The sequence below is a fragment of the Tachyglossus aculeatus genome, chromosome 5 (assembly GCF_015852505.1).
Source record: "Tachyglossus aculeatus isolate mTacAcu1 chromosome 5, mTacAcu1.pri, whole genome shotgun sequence".
Classification (NCBI taxonomy): domain Eukaryota; kingdom Metazoa; phylum Chordata; class Mammalia; order Monotremata; family Tachyglossidae; genus Tachyglossus; species Tachyglossus aculeatus.
The window spans coordinates 89,741,816-89,758,640 of NC_052070.1; the positions used below are offsets into that span (position 1 = coordinate 89,741,816).

The 16,825-nt window shown below is 44.1% G+C and overlaps 1 protein-coding gene across 1 annotated transcript in view; it reads right to left on the reverse strand.

The window, feature by feature from the left end:
• Window positions 1–16,825, reverse strand: part of ALDH1A3 (aldehyde dehydrogenase 1 family member A3) — a 49,804-nt gene that overhangs the window by 11,195 nt on the left and 21,784 nt on the right. Inside the window, exons 7-9 of the mRNA XM_038746812.1 lie at window positions 14,683–14,796; window positions 12,319–12,421; window positions 8,238–8,422 (exon numbers count right to left, since the gene is read on the reverse strand). Coding sequence (XP_038602740.1) covers window positions 8,238–8,422; window positions 12,319–12,421; window positions 14,683–14,796 — 402 coding nt within the window. The remainder of the gene's footprint in view (window positions 1–8,237; window positions 8,423–12,318; window positions 12,422–14,682; window positions 14,797–16,825) is intronic.

Here is a 16,825-nt window from a genome sequence, read left to right on the forward strand (position 1 = left end):
GCCAGAATCTGTACTAAGCCCTGGGGTAGATACAAGATTGGGCTGGATACAGTCCTTGTCCCACATAGGGTTTACAGTCTTAATCCCCATTTTACAGATGAGGTAACTGAGGCACGGAGAAGACAAGTGACTTGCCCAAAGTCACACAGAAGACAAGTGGCAGAGCCAGGATTGAAACCCACGTCCTCTGACTACCAAGCCCATGAGTACATGTTCATGTTAGTCTACCCTAAGTAACTGACTCCCATTTTTTAGCTGGAATATAGTCTGATGGTTTGTTTTTACTGTGTCATTAAAATGTTTCCACTGCTTTTCTTCCAGCTTCCCAATTTCAACTCTCCTTATAGCAAGTTTTTTTGTCCTCTGCTGTCATTACTCTCATCCCATGTCCCACCCAGCATAGTTCTGATACTAGGAGGCTGACTGTTCCAAAATTTCTTTGTTTGTGACCAAGCTCCTTCTCAAAAGGGAGTAAACCTGGCTCTTTCCCCTAAACCACTTTGCACTCAAGAGTACACTTCTGAAGAACTCTGGCTTTGTTACACAATGGAACTTGTGATAGCTCTTACAGAAATTCCTTTCAGGGGAGGTTTTGAGACTTCTGCAAGGGACAATGGCAAATGCAGTACATGCGCAGATTTTAGGGTTGGCAGGTAATTTTCCCATCTGCCGTTTCAGGCAGCAGCATCTACAGTGGATCAACCTTTCACATTGAAGACAGAGTTGCTGGAAGGGTGAAGATATGTTTCCAACCTGAAAGCTCTTTGACAAGGCTGGGCTTTGGTGAGCGCTGCAGGAGGGAAGACACATTGGCAGATGACTGGACATATACTCCCAGAAGAAATGTTACAACATTTGACAGCTTTGAATTATGGGACAGAATAGTTGCTATCAGCTGGGGAGGAAGGGGTGCTGGATCCTAGAGTAGGCTTTAGGTGGTTTACATGTTGATGACTTGTTTTGTTGCTTGGTTGCCAAATGTGAACAATTTGTAAAAAGTTGGGGATGAGTGCCTCTGCTAGAATTTCTCTGGTAGATACCAAATTAGGTCAGTCAGCCACTTTGCATCAGACAAACAGAAATACTGTATTTAGGCAGCTGCAACCTTGCAAAGTAGAAATCTTGTTACATGAAATGAAGAAACAAGCCTTCTAGTCCCCTAGAAATGGAGCTTTACATTTTGAAAGTTTGAGTGTGATGCTATTCAACTCTCCCCTTGTAAACTGCAAGCTCCTTGTGGGCAGGGAACATGTCTACCAACTCTGTTATATCAGCCTCTCCCAAGCACTTAGTACAATGCTCAGTACATACAATAAATTGAGTGAATGAAAAGCAAAATCAATTTTTCTTGGGTTCTGCTTTATCAAAAGAGACTACTACTTCATAGATTCTGTCACCAGCCCTGAAGAGTGATCACAATTGAAGGTCTGAAGAAAGGTGAAAGACCTTACAAATAGTCTGGCTAATCCAAAGAAATATAATTTTTTTTACGATTATCAGTGATCATGTCCCATTCCTTTTGCCGAAAATCTAATTGTCTTTTAGTACCTAGTATTATTTATCAAGTTGTTGTGGCTATAAAACCATGGTTTTGGGGTTTTTTTTTAAATGCCACAACTATAATTCACCAATTAAGCACTGCATCATTGATAAAAATTTCAAAGATTCAAGAGAGAGAAAAAGAATGGAGGGGTTAGTTCATACTATGCTCTGTTAATCCTGAAAACAACCTTAGTCTTTACAGTTGCTGTAAATACATTACATTACCTTGTATCATTTTCAAATAGTCTGACAGTTTCACCAAATTAGAGGTGGAGGAAGGAGTCCCGGTGGTTAAAGAAGGAAAGTCAGTTCTTGGTCCCCTTCTGTTCTCGATCTACACTCACTCCCTTGGTGAACTCATTTGCTCCTACACCTTCAACCATCATCTCTAAGCTGATGACACCCAAATCTACCTCTCTGCCCCTGCTCTCTCTCCCTCCCTTTAGGCTCGGGTCTCCTCCTGCCTTCAGGACATCTCCACCTGGATGTCTGCCTGCCATCTAAAACTCAATATGTCCAAGACTGAACTCCTTATCTTCCCTCCCAAACCCTGCCCTCTACCTGACTTTCCCGTCACTGTAGACGGCACTACCATCCTTCCTGTCTCACAAGCCTGCAAACTTGGTGTCATCCTCGACTCTGCTCTCTCATTCACCCCTTACATCCAATCCGTCACCAAAACCTGCCGGTCTCACCTCCGCAACATCGCCAAGATCCGCCCTTTCCTCTCCATCCAAACCGCTAGCTACCCTGCTGGTTCAATCTCTCATCCTATCCTGACTGGATTACTGCATCAGCCTCCTCTCTGATCTCCCATCCTCCTGTCTCTCCCCACTTCAATCTATACTTCATACTGCTGCCTGGATCATCTTTGTGCAGAAATGCTCTGGGCATGTTACGCCTCTCCTCAAAAATTTCCAGTGACTACCAATCAACCTGCGCAACAGGCAAAAACCCACTCACGGCTTCAAGGCTCTCCATCACCTCACCCCCTCCTACCTCACCTCCCTTCTTTCCTTCTACAGCCCAGCCCGCACCCTCTGCTCCTCTGCCGCAAACCTCCTCACTGTGCCTCGTTCTCACCTGTCTCGCTGTTGACCCCTGGCCCACATCCTCCCCCTGGCCTGGAATGCCCTCCCTCCGCACATCCGCCAAGCTAGCTCTCTTCCTCCCTTCAAAGCCCTACTGAGAGCTCACCTCCTCCAGGAGGCCTTTCCAGACAGAGCCCCCTCCTTCCTCTCCCCCTCCCCATCCTCCCCACCCTATCTCCTTCTCCTCCCCACAGCACCTGTATATATGTTTGTACAGATTTATTACTCTATGTATTTTACTTGTACATATTTACTATTCTATTTATTTTGCTAATGATGTGCATCTAGCCTTACTTCTGTTTATTCTGATGACTTGACACTTGTCCACATGTTTTGTTTTGTTGTCTGTCTCCTCCTTCTAGACTGTGAGCCCGTTGTTGGGTAGGGACCGTCTCTTTATGTTGCCAACTTGTACTTCCCAAGTGTTTAGTACAGTGCTGTGCACACAGTAAGCACTCAATAACTATGACTTACTGACTGAATGAATGAATGGAAGTGCAGCAGAAGAGGCTTAAGGAGAAACCTTAGCCTTGGGAAGCAGTAGAGATCCAGCACTATCAATCGGTCAGTGGTATTGATTGAGCACTTACAATGTGCAGAGTAGTATACGGAGCACTTGGGAGAGTACTATACAACAGACTTAGGAGACACATTCCCTGCCCACAGCATCCGGTCCCTGACTTTCCACGGCCTGACCTCTCCTTCAGCCTCCACTCCACCTGAAAGCTCTCTCTCCTTGTCCTTTTAATCATTCTTCACAAAAGCAGGGGAATGAGTGTTGGTCAAAAACTCCTCATATATGGTCAAGAGTTTCTGATAACCAGTGTTCACTTACTACTGACAAGTAAAAGCTACTGCAGTTGACAGCTTATTTAATATGATGCAGTAGAGTCTACAGAACAAGTAGAGTGTAGAAAAAGGAAAAGAGGATAAAATGCTTAATTTCAGGGTCTCAGAGTGACCAGGCTCATGAAGGGCATACATCTGTCTCTCTCCCATTTTGAGACTTAACTGAGGCCCAGGTATAGAAAGTGTCTTCCACTACAACCTTAGTTTTCTTTTAAACATGTGTTCTAATTTAAATACTTGATGATCTTTCCTTGCTGAAAAACTTCTTCCTGGGTCAGTTACAAGTCAGGATCCAGTGATGCAGATGTATTGGATGTATGCAAGCATAGTAAATAGTTTCTGTAATACTGAAACCACATGAAAGTCACACACAGAAAAAAATAGCTTGAAGAAGAGAGAACATGGAAAAGAATGCAAGTAGGCATAGGAAAGAAGGAGAATTGGTAACGCAGGGTAGGAAAAGCATGCTGGTAAGAGATGCATAAGGAAAATAATCAATTGTATTTATTGATCATTTACTGTGGGCTGGGCACTGTACTAAAGCACTTGGGAGAGAACAACAACAATATAAGGAAACAACAAGGGAATGGAGGCAAGTGGGAAATGGACAGGAGGACTAAGATAATAATAATAATGGTATTTGTTAAGTGCTCACTATGTTTCAGCCCTGTTCTAGCCACTGGGGTAGATACAAGTTAAACAGGTCAGACTCAGTCCCTGTCCTTCATGGGGCTCATAGGCTAAGTAGGAAGGGGGACAGATATTGAATCCCCATTTTACAGTTGAGGAAACTGAAGAGACTTGTCCAAGGTCAAACAGCAGGAAAGTGGGAGAGCTGGGATTAGAGCCCAGGTCCTCTAACTCTCAGGCCTGGACTCTCCCCACTAGGCCATGCTGCTTTACAACACGACAAACAAGTGTTCGCAAAGGGGTGAAGGAGATGTAGGTCAAACACCCAAATGCTAAACATGTATACTTGGGGCAGAAGTGGGGAACTAGAAGGGAAGAGCGTATGGTGGGTGAGGGTTGCTTCATCCGGAGAGGCTATGAAATCTCTTCCAAGGGGTTTTAAAGCCAGATTCTCAAAGCTGGTTGGAAAAGTGGGCCTGCTTAAAGGTAGGATCATGGACTAGATCATCCTTTCAGTTCTGGTTCCAACGAGAGTGGTTGTCAAGAAGGGGGAGGAGAACTCTGAGGAGTACTTCTGGGAGGAGGGGTTCACTTATTATGGCAAACCACAGGGATATAGTACAGTGCTCTGAACACAGTAAGCACTCAATAAATATTTATTTATTTTATTTGTACATATTTATTCTATTTATTTTGTTAATATCTTTTGTTTTGTTCTCTGTCTCCCCCTTCTAGACTGTGAGCCCGCTGTTGGGTAGGGACCGTCTCTATATGTTGCCAACTTGTACTTCCCAAGTGCTTAGTACAATGTTCTGCACACAGTAAGCGCTCAATAAATACGATTGAATGAATGAATGATCAATACCACTGATGATGCTGATGGCTTGCTCTCCCTCCCCTTTATATTAGGAGCTCCATTTGGGACAGGGACTGTGTCTGATCTGTATAAATTCTACCTACCCTAGTGTAGATAGAAAGCACACAGAAAGTGCTTAAAGAAAACCTCCTACAAATTGACCCCTCCTTCCTCACCCTAGCCCACACACTTCACCCCTCTAATGCCAACCTGCTCACTGTGCCTAGGTGTTATCTACCTCGCCACTGATCTGTCCCCCATATCCTGCCTCTAGTCTGGAATGCCCTCCCTCTTCCTATCAGATAGACAACTAAATCTCCCCACCTTCAAAGCCTTACTGAAGGCACATCTCCAAGAACCCTTTTCTTACTAGGCCTTTAGTTCCTTTTCTCCCACTCCCTTCTGCATCACCCTGACTTTCTTCCTTTATTCAACATCCCTCGGCCTAAGCCCCAGAACACTTAGGTACATATCCATTTATAAATAATTTCTTTATTCATATTAATGTCTCTCCCCTGCTATGCTGTAAGCCTATTGTGGGCAGGGAACATGTCTATCAACTCTGTTGTATTGTACTCTCCCAAGCACTCTGCACACAGTAGGCACTTAATAAATACAACTGATTGAACCCCAATTATTTCAGGGCACCCAGAAGAAGTAATATCAGAGGAGAGCAGGTGATAACCTTAACTCAGCCCTCTCTTCTTAACTCAGCCTTAACTCAGCCCTCTCTTCTGCCAGACAAAACTATTTCTCCTCCCTTATTGACACCCATGCCCATCACCCCCGCCAGCTCTTCCGTACATTCAACTCCCTTCTCAGGCCCCCGGTTCCTCCCCCTCCTCCTTCCCTCACCCCCCAACGATCTGGCCTCCTACTTCATTAACAAAATTAAATCCATCAGGTCCGACCTCCCCAAAGTCTCTTCCCCCCTTTCTCCATCCCCCCGGCTCTCAACACTCTCTGCTACTCTCCCATCCTTCCCAGCGGTATCCTCAGAGGAACTCTGAGGAACTCTCCTCCCTCCTCTCAAGTGCTACTCCGGCCACCTGTGCTTCTGACCCCATTCCCTCTCATCTTATGAAATCTCTCGCTCCATCCCTTCTCCCCTCCTTAACTTCCATCTTCAACCGCTCACTCTCCACTGGTTCCTTCCCCTCTGCCTTCAAACATGCCCATGTCTCTCCCATCCTAAAAAAACCCTCTCTTGACCCCACCTCACCTTCTAGTTATCGTCCCATATCCCTCCTACCATTCCTTCCCAAACTCCTTGAACGAGTTGTCTACACGCGCTGCCTAGAATTCCTCAACAACAACTCTCTCCTCGACCCCCTCCAGTCTGGCTTCCATCCTCTTCATTCCACGGAAACTGCCCTCTCAAAGGTCACCAATGACCGCCTGCTTGCCAAATCCAACGGCTCATATTCTGTCCTAATCCTCCTCGACCTCTCAGCTGCCTTTGACACTGTGGACCACCCCCTTCTCCTCAACACGCTATCTGACCTTGACTTCACAGACTCCGTCCTCTCCTGGTTCTCCTCTTATCTCTCCGGTCGTTCTTTCTCAGTCTCTTTTGCAGGCTCCTCCTCCCCTTCCCATCCTCTTACTGTGGGGGTTCCCCAAGGTTCAGTGCTTGGTCCCCTTCTGTTCTCAATCTACACTCACTCCCTTGGTGACCTCATTCGCTCCCACGGCTTCAACTATCATCTCTACGTTGATGACACCCAGATCTACATCTCTGCCCCTGCTCTCTCCCCCTCCCTCCAGGCTCGCATCTCCTCCTGCCTTCAGGACATCTCCATCTGGATGTCCGCCCGCCACCTAAAGCTCAACATTTCGAAGACTGAGCTCCTTGTCTTCCCTCCCAAACCTTGTCCTCTCCTTGACTTTCCCATCTCTGTTGACGGCACTACCATCCTTCCCGTCTCACAAGCCCGCAACCTTGGTGTCATCCTCGACTCCGCTCTCTCATTCACCCCTCACATCCAAGCCGTCACCGAAACCTGCCGGTCTCAGCTCCGCAACATTGCCAAGATCCGCCCTTTCCTCTCCATCCAAACTGCTACCCTGCTCATTCAAGCTCTCATCCTATCCCGTCTGGACTACTGCACCAGCCTTCTCTCTGATCTCCCATCCTCGTGTCTCTCCCCACTTCAATCCATACTTCATGCTGCTGCCCGGATTATGTTTGTCCAGAAACGCTCTGGGCATATTATTCCCCTCCTCAAAAATCTCCAGTGGCTACCAATCAATCTGCGCATCAGGCAGAAACTCCTCACCCTGGGCTTCAAGGCTCTCCATCACCTCGCCCCCTCCTACCTCACCTCCCTTCTCTCCTTCTACTGCCTAGCCCGCAACCTCCGCTCCTCTACCGCTAATCTCCTCACTGTACCTCGTTCTCGCCTGTCCCGCCATCGACCCCCGGCCCACCTCATCCCCCGGGCCTGGAATGCCCTCCCTCTGCCCCTCCGCCAAGCTAGCTCTCTTCCTCCCTTCAAGGCCCTGCTGAGAGCTCACCTCCTCCAGGAGGCCTTCCCAGACTGAGCCCCTTCCTTCCTCTCCCCCTCGTCCCCCTCTCCATCCCCCCATCTTACCTCCTTCCCTTCCCCACAGCACCTGTATATATGTATATATGGTTGTACATATTTATTACTCTATTTATTTATTTATTTATTTATTTTACTTGTACATTTCTATCCTATTTATTTTATTTTGTTGGTATGTTTGGTTCTGTTCTCTGTCTCCCCCTTTTAGACTGTGAGCCCACTGTTGGGTAGGGACTGTCTCTATGTGTTGCCAATTTGTACTTCCCAAGCGCTTAGTACAGTGCTCTGCACATAGTAAGTGCTCAATAAATACGATTGATTGATTGATTGATTGATAAAAGGAGGCCATGCGCAGTTAACTAAGCTTTAATGCACACTAAAGTTGTATTCTATTATCACCTGTTATCTGTTGTCTATACAACTCCTAGAGGTATGTTTCCATCTCCCCAGGGCTTTCTACTACTCACTTGAGTGATATTTTGAGTCAGATTTTCAACCTGTTAAGCTTATTCCCCAAAGTTCAGCATTCTTGATACCTCAAAAATTTCAAAATCACAGCTTCCAGCCACCTTTGAGCAGTCTTGGTGGAAGAAAGATAGCCATGTGGTTCAGGGCCAGGATTATGTCTTCAAATGCCAATGCACCCTCCCATAGATTTAGTCCAGTGATCTGCAAAGTAGGTGCTTAATAAATACCACTGATTAATTGAATATTAATAAATACCTGTGGCCCTTGTTCAGTTTTGGCATCAAATGGGTCTCCAACAAGTCTCTTCTTTGCATGCTCCACACTCCGCTTCACAAACTCAGGGTAGATCTGCTCTTCCACAAACACTCTGGAAGCGGCTGTGCAGCACTGGCCTTGATTAAAGAACACCCCCTGATGGGCACATTCTACTGCTAAATCCACTAGAAACAGTCCAGAAAGGAAAAGAAAATGATGAGAAAGGAAAAAAGGGAATGACTATAGCTGTGATTGCATCCTCTCATTATACAAGCAAACACGAATGTGTCTCCACATCTTCAAATTAATTTGTTTTGAATGTCAACATCTAAACCTGAGCCAGGCATTCACATTTTAAGTGAGCTACAAGACAGGTTGTGGTTAACAGTTGTTAATAATAATTATAGTATTTGTTAAGTCCTTACTGTGTGCCAGGCACTGTATTAGGCACTGGGATGGATACACGTAAATTGGGTTGGGTATATTGGGCAGTCCCTTCTCCCACGTGGGGCTCACAGTCTCAATCCCCATTTCACAGCTGAGGTAACTGAGGCACAGAGAAGTTAAGTGACTTGCCCAAGGTCACACAGGAGGTAAGTGGCAGAGCCGGGATTAGAACCCATGACCTTCTGACTCTCAGGCCCATGCTCTATCCACTATGCCTTGGCTACTTCTTTATATTTGGGAATGATACTATTGGCAGGCTCATACTATACTAATTTGATTAGCCCATTGTGGGCATGGATTGTCTCTCTTCATTGCTGTATTGTGCTTTCCAACCGCTTAGTACAGTGCTCTGCCCCCAGTAAGAGCTTAATAAATATGACTGAATGAATGAATGAATGAATGAATTATAATCCCTGGAAGGAAAGAATTGCAACTACTATAACAAAAATACTGTGAAACTGTAAAATGCTTTTTATTTTCCTCTAAATACCTTTATATCCATTATCTCATTTGATCCTCATTATCATCCAAGGAGGCCAGAAAATTCTTATCCCCAATTTACAGATGAGGAAGCTGAGCCCAGGGTGGCCAAGTGACTTTCCCTAGGTCAAACAGTATGCTAGTTGTAAAACTAGCACTAGAAACCGAGATTTTCCACTTTCCAACCCTGGTCTTTCCTCTAAAACCACACCGTTTCCCTTGTTCTGTACTCTCATGTGGATATGCTGAATTTTTCATTGTTTAATAATTAAATTATTTAATTATGCCTTTTACTTGGTTTTGGTTCTTAGCATATTCTCAATATACTTTCCTATATTTGCCCACTATGTAGCAATACAAGTTCACTGGACAAAAAAGATTCCCATTGAAAAAAGGGAAAAGTTTGAGCAATTCAAATGTTGTATGCAATAACAGTAATGAAAGCAGTAGGAAAAATGGGGATTCCTTTTCTTCCTATATTTTACTTGAGCAATTCCAGCAATAGTAATGAGGCTAAAATTATCATCTCTACATGGATGAATTCCAAATCTCTCTCTCCAGTCTCAATTGTTTTCCTTCTCTTCAGTCTCCCATTTCCTCCTGTCTTTAAGGCATCTCTTCTTGAATGTCTTGCCAATACTTCAAATTTAACACATCCTAAACAGAATTCCCAAACACACCCAAACCTTGTCCTTCCCATCAATATAAACAGCAACACCATCTTCCTATCTCACAATCCTGTAACTTTGGCCTTATCCTCAACTCAGTTCTGTCAGTCAACCCTCACATTAAATCTGTTACAAAATCATCTTGGTTGTACCTTTCACATCTTTTCTAGAATCTGCCCTTCCCTCTCCATCCAAATTGCTACCAGGATGATCCAAGCACTTATCCTAACCTGCCTCTTGAAAGCTGTGAGGCTTAGTGGAAAGAGCCCAATCATAGGTTCTAATCCCAACTGTGACACTTACCTGCTGTGTGACCTTGGACAACTCACTTAACTTCATTGTGTCTCAGCTCCTTCATTTGCAAAATGGTTATTCAACACTTGTTCTCCCTCCTACTTAGATTCTGAGCCCCATATGGGACCTGATTATATTGTGTTTAAACCAGTGTTTAATACAATGCTTGGCACAGAGTAAGTGCTTAACAAATACCAAAGTTATTATTATTACTGACTACTTTAGTTTCCTCACTGCCCTCCCTGCCTCCTTCCTCTTCTCACTCCACTCTGTAATACCTCTTTGCTCCTCAAATCATTTTTCTGAAAAAAAACATAATAATAATAATAATAATGATGATGGCATTTGTTAAGCACTTACTCTGTGCCAAGCACTGTTCTAAGCACTGGGGGGGGGGGGGGATACAAGGTGATCAGGTTGTCCCACGTGGGGCTCACAGTCTTAATCCCCATTTTACAGATGAGGTAACTGAGGCTCAGAGAAGTTAAGTGACTTGCCCAAGGTCACACAGCAGGCATGTAGCGGAGCTGGGATTAGAACCCATGACCTCTGGCTCCCAAGCCCGTGCTCTTTCCACTGAGCCACGCTGCTTCTCATCTGGAGTCCTTATCCACCTACTCCTCAAAAACCTTCAATGGTTGCCCATTCCACCTCCACATCAAACAGAAACAGTTTACCATCCATTTTAAGGCACTCGATCAGTTCTCTCCCTCTTACCAGAACCCACTCTGCACACCTGGCTCCCGTAAGGCCAACTTACTCTCGATCTCATCTATCCTGCTGCCAGCCATTTGCCCATGTCCTCTCTCTGGCCTGAAACACCCTCCTGCTACTTATCCAATAGATGATCATTTTCCCCAGCCCCACTTATGTACATATCTTTATATTCTACTATTTCCTCTACCTATAATTTACTTTGCCTGTCTCCTCTAGTAGACTCTAAGCTCCTTGTAGGAAGGGATCATGTCTACCAAGTCTTTTGTACTGTACTTTTCCCAAGAGCTTAATACAGTGCCCTGAACACAATAAGCACTAAGTTACCACTGAATGACACATATACTCAAGCTTGTAATGTACTGGCCCTCTTTCAGATGAACTGCCAAGAGAAAGTGGCCCAACATAGTTTTCTAGATATTGAAGAGGACTAGGGTACTATCTCTAGGTAGAAGAACAAATCTCTTGAAGTGAGTGTGCAGGTTACATGTCATTACTACACTAGCAAGTTTATGTAAGCCAACATGGCACCAGACCTTCTTTTATGAACCTCTTTAATAAGCAGCTCTACTCTCCATGCCTCTTGCCAACTTGCAATTGCCTTTCCTCCAATGTCACTTATTCATTTACTGGGCTTTCTATTGACAGGAAGGAAGGGAAGACATAGCATATTAAGTATTTGACATTTTCATATTTTACATATGAGAAAATTACCTCCACTTCACAACTCCCCACTGACAACAGAGAAGAACAGACAGGCTCATAACAGACAACTTGTCACAAAAAGGTGTAATAAAAAGCTTCCTTGGCCACACCAAGAATGATGCTCACAAGTCCCTGCTCTTTCAGCCATACTTTTCCTGTCTTTGTCTAATGAGGACAAGAAGCACATACACACTGCATTCACCTGTCTGCTCATAATGTCTCAGTACATGCTATGCATGTCTGTTACTTCTCCCCCATTCTAGACTGTAAGTTCGTTGTGGGCACGGAATGTGTAGGTTTATTGTTATATTGGGCTCTCCCAAGCACTTAGTACAGTGTTCTGCACACAATAAGCACTCAATATATATGACTGACTGACTGACTGACTGAATGAATAAACTGTGGCAACTCTGGCTCCAGCTGAGCAGGGCCTGTTTATTTTTACATGCCTATGGCTTTGTGAGCAGGTGGAAGGCCCCCTGAAGAAGTGAGGATGCATCTGACTTGGTATCTGCAGCTTATTATGTCCCATTCCCAGAGTCATTCAGAGCATCTCTGGACTATTCCCAAGAGGTCTAAGCTGTTCAAACCTCAATGGTCCACTCCAGGCCCCAATACCTTGGGAACAATGAATGGAAGAGGAGAACTGTTCACTTCTCTGAGGATTTAGAAATTTATAGCTCTTTTAGGCCTACTGAGACATGGAAGTTACTGAGGGGGAAACTGTCTTGGGTACTTGAATTTGTAGAAGAGTAACTTGGTAAGATACTTACAGTCGGCGTCGGCACAAACAATACATGGATTTTTCCCTCCAAGCTCTAGAGTTACTCTTTTTAGATTACTTTTAGAGGCAGCTTCTTTAATTAGCTTCCCAACCTACAGAAAAAGGACATAGTACAAGATGTACCTCAATTTCATAGAGTTATTGGCAATTATTAGAAGGAAAACAGAAGTTGACTTTTCAAAGTCCCAAGATTTGTGCATAGATTTTTTTTAAAAATGTGGTTTCCACTGTAACTAAACCTAGTTGGTGACTGCAGTACATAAACTCTCATTTATTTACCAAACTGGTCCACTGAAGGACATCCCAGAAAACAAGGAGGGGTGATAGCAGAAAATGATAAAAGATAAGACTAGCCAAAGCCTGAAGAACAAAAAGTGAATCTCATAATATCAAAATGCGGGGTTGGGGCAGGGGTGAAAGACTGGGACCTACACACTGAAGTGGCTAAGGCAAAAGCAGAGGTAGAAAAATGTCAGTAGAAGTTAAAAAACAGGAGCTAGATATCTTCCAAAATGAAGTCCTTGAGCTCGATCCTCCCAGGGCTTAAACTACTACAAGGTTGCAAATATATTCAGGTCTACCATAACACATATTTTAGCTAGAATATGATTAGGTCATTAGGTTACTTTCTTCTGACAATGCAAGCCTGTTTGGGCTCGGGACACAGTATTATTGAAAGGACTTCTGTGTACGGAATTGGAAAGGGCCAGGAATACAGTGAGTCTTCCTTAAATGTGAAGTTTCGTAAGAACACAATCCTTGCGGTATTAAAGACCTGGGTGTTCTGCATCTTTGAAAGGACGATTAACTCCTTCAGGCCACCAAGGGGGACAAAAGCATGATGGCTATAGTTCAACTGCTAGCTCTCTAAGCTCACGTGGCGTGTTTTCTCTGATGGTCCAACCCCAAAGTTGCAGGGAGTAGGACTGGGTTGAAGTGCTTTTCTGGGACTGAGTGTACTATGTGCTTAATTTACACCCACAGAATATCTGAGGCTTTGGGAAAATCTGGATTCTTAATTTGTTCAAGCTCACATCTTGTATATTTGCACAGGAAAAAAAGGATCTCTAGAGCCTTGAAAAGGGAAAAAAAAGCAAGTCAGCTTTTAGGTGGAAATTTTATTAGAGAGGCACATGGTCACATTCTAGGACATTCCTAGAAAGGCGCTATAAAAATAATAAATACAAAGTTAACTGAACTGGAAGCCAATGCCTAAACAAAGCCAGGTTAATGAACCTGAACAGTCGGCCTGTTTTCTAAACAGAATAAAGGGGGCATGTTGGCTCAGTAGCCTCTTTGGAATAAATAAAGCCTCTAGAGTAGGGCTGCACCCAACAAAAAATATTTGTGTTCCTGATTTCTTTGGCAAGAAGCACCCAACCTTGGACAGTGAAGAAGGCCAAATCCAGATATCATCAATCTGAACAGTGTGACACTATTTAAAAAAATAACATGTCCATGGGTGATGGCTCAAAGGAGATCTGGAATGGATCTCAAATGAGGATCTCTGAACCCAAGGACACCAGTAAAACAAAAACAAAGCTGGTTGCATAAGCTGGGGTGGGTGTTGATCTTTAAGGATATTGCTTAGACACATTCTTAGAGTGGAACGCAGACAAAGTGACATAAGATAGACAAATATGAGGACACCAATACAGATGACTCTTTAGGGCATGTTAGTGCCAAGCTGCTCACAAATCTGTGTCTTATTTAGAAAGCAGGACACAGTCAAGCAAAGAGCCAATTCTATGTTCATTTGATGGCTGCTTTTCTGAGATTTAAATTCTAACCCTATAATGTAAAGAACTAATATGAACATCATGTTTTGCAAAAGGTGCCATTGATATTACTAGAGCTAGGTAAAGTGTTAAACAAGCCTTGGGTCCCCTGATGGGAGAAACTTCAGGAGTATGGCTTTAGGGTTATGTAAATGGGCTTATTGCACTTTAGAAGGGGGGGTACTTGAGACAGAAGTTATGGACCCAAGTCTTAGACCTACAAAGTTTATGAGATGAGAATCCACATGGACGTTTTTAAAAAGTGAAGGAATTAAGACCACCAACTCTCAGGATAGGAGGTAGTGGTGGGTTCAAGGGAGGAAGGGGAAAAGTCAGCCGACTGAGTTAATCAATTAGATGAAAAGCAAAAATGGTTGGGATCCTTAGATTTCTATTTTATTTTTAAAAATTGGTCTAACAAGGCATCTCCATAACTTATTTGGAAGTTACCACATGTAAGTGATTATAGTCATATGCAAAAGCATCAGGTTTCCAAAGAAAGAGTCTGAGAAAGTCCTTTCCCATGACTCCAATTTTAGTCTTGCCACTGGGAAGCAGCCAGAGGGAGGTCATACCTCTGTGGATCCTGTGAAGGCTATCTTGTCAATCTTAGGGTGGGCAGAAATGGCTGCCCCTGCAGTAGGCCCATAACCTGGAACTATATTGACCACTCCAGGAGGGAATCCCACCTGGAAAGAAATCAAGATATTATGCTATAAAAGGAATGCTGACATTGAGGGAACAAAGAGACCCCCCGGAGAGTCAGTCAGAAATTACTGTTCAGAGGAGATTCAGGATCACTTTGATTGATCTACATGGCATACTCCTACTTTCAATAGATTGTCAGCTCCTTAACAACAGAGAATGAACCCCAAGCATCTGTTACCCATCCAAACTCATAGAATAGTGCTATGCACTCAGTAGGGGTTTGACAAATACCATGAATGATGATCATTATCCACAGGCCACCTATCCTGATATCCTGACATTCAGGTCACTGCTACAGTTAGGCTGTTCCCCGCTTCTTCCCCCATGTTTCTGCCTATTTCCCGAAGCGAGATGTGATTTAGAATGGTTTTCTTTTGGAATGAAGATCCTGGAGCTAGTGGGCCTATCTTGATAACAATGAAAAAGTGGACTTCCGTAACACCCAAACTCAGCCACTCCTCCCAGAGGGGCTGGTGAAATTCACAGGATTCTTACCATTCAACCAGGTTCTCATATATACATGTTTAACCCCATTAAGCAGGTCCTCAAGGTTATAGAACCTACTTTCATCCATCTGTCCTTGGAGAGAATTGAGTGGAGTGGTGGGATTTCCTTGCATTGTCAATGATCTGTGATATCACATCCCACCATTAACCCAGATAATTCAGAGTATTCAGAACTTAAACTAACCCTTTTTTAGATCCAAAAATGTAATCTATTCCTCCTCTCTGATCTCCCAACCTTGTGTCTCTCCCCACTTCAATCCATACTTCATGCTGCTGCCCGGATTGTCTTTGTCCAGAAACGCTCTGGGCATGTTACTCCCCTCCTCAAAAATCTCCAGTGGCTACCAATCAATCTGCGCATCAGGCAGAAACTCCTCACCCTGGGCTTCAAGGCTCTCCATCACCTCGCCCCCTCCTAACCTCACCTCCCTTCTCTCCTTCTACAGCCCACCCCACACCCTCCGCTCCTCTGCCGCTAATCTCCTCACCATACCTTGTTCTCGCCTGTCCCGCCATCGATTCCCGGCCCACGTCATGCCCCGGGCCTGGAATGCTCTCCCTCTGCCCATCCGCCAAGCTAGCTCTCTTCCTCCCTTCAAGGCCCTACTGAGAGCTCACCTCCTCCAGGAGGCCTTCCCAGACTGAGCCCCTTCCTTCCTCTCCCCCTTATCCCCCTCTCCATCCCCCACATCTTACCTCCTTCCCTTTCCCACAGCACCTGTATATATGTATATATGTTTGTACATATTTATTACTCTATTTATTTATTTATTTATTTATTTTACTTGTCTGTATCTATTCTATTTATTTTATTTTGTTACTATGTTCGGTTTTGTTCTCTGTCTCCCCCTTTTAGACTGTGAGCCCACTGTTGGGTAGGGACTGTCTCTATATGTTGCCAACTTGTACTTCCCAATCGCTTAGTACAGTGCTCTGCACACAGTAAGCGCTCAATAAATATGATTGATGATGATGATCTATTTCATGCTGCATCCACTAACGTACAAAGCCCATCTGAATATGACTGGTTTAGAATCTAACTGTTGATGGGGAGTAATATAGAGCACTTGTTTTAGCACCTTAATCTCAGAAAGGTTCTGTTCTACATTATATTCTCTTCTTGATTATGACTATTTCCTAAAAGAATGTTAAATACTGCCATACCTAATGGCATTTTTCAAAACTGCTACAACACTAAGTCTATGAAGCACAAACTCCTCAACCGCCTGAAGGTTTTAGAGAGGAATAGACATCAAATAGCATACTTCACTGATTAGAAGCGTCAAAGTGCTTAGTACAGTTCCCTGCACACCATAAGCACTCAAATACGCAGCATGGCTCAGTGGAAAGAGCCTGGGTTTGGGAGTCAGAGGCCGTGGGTTCTAATCCCGCTCCGCCACTTGTCTGCTGTGTGACTTTGGGCAAGTCACTTAACTTTTCTGTGCCTCAGTTACCACATCTGTAAAATGGGGATTAAGACTGTGAGCCCTATGTGGGACAACCT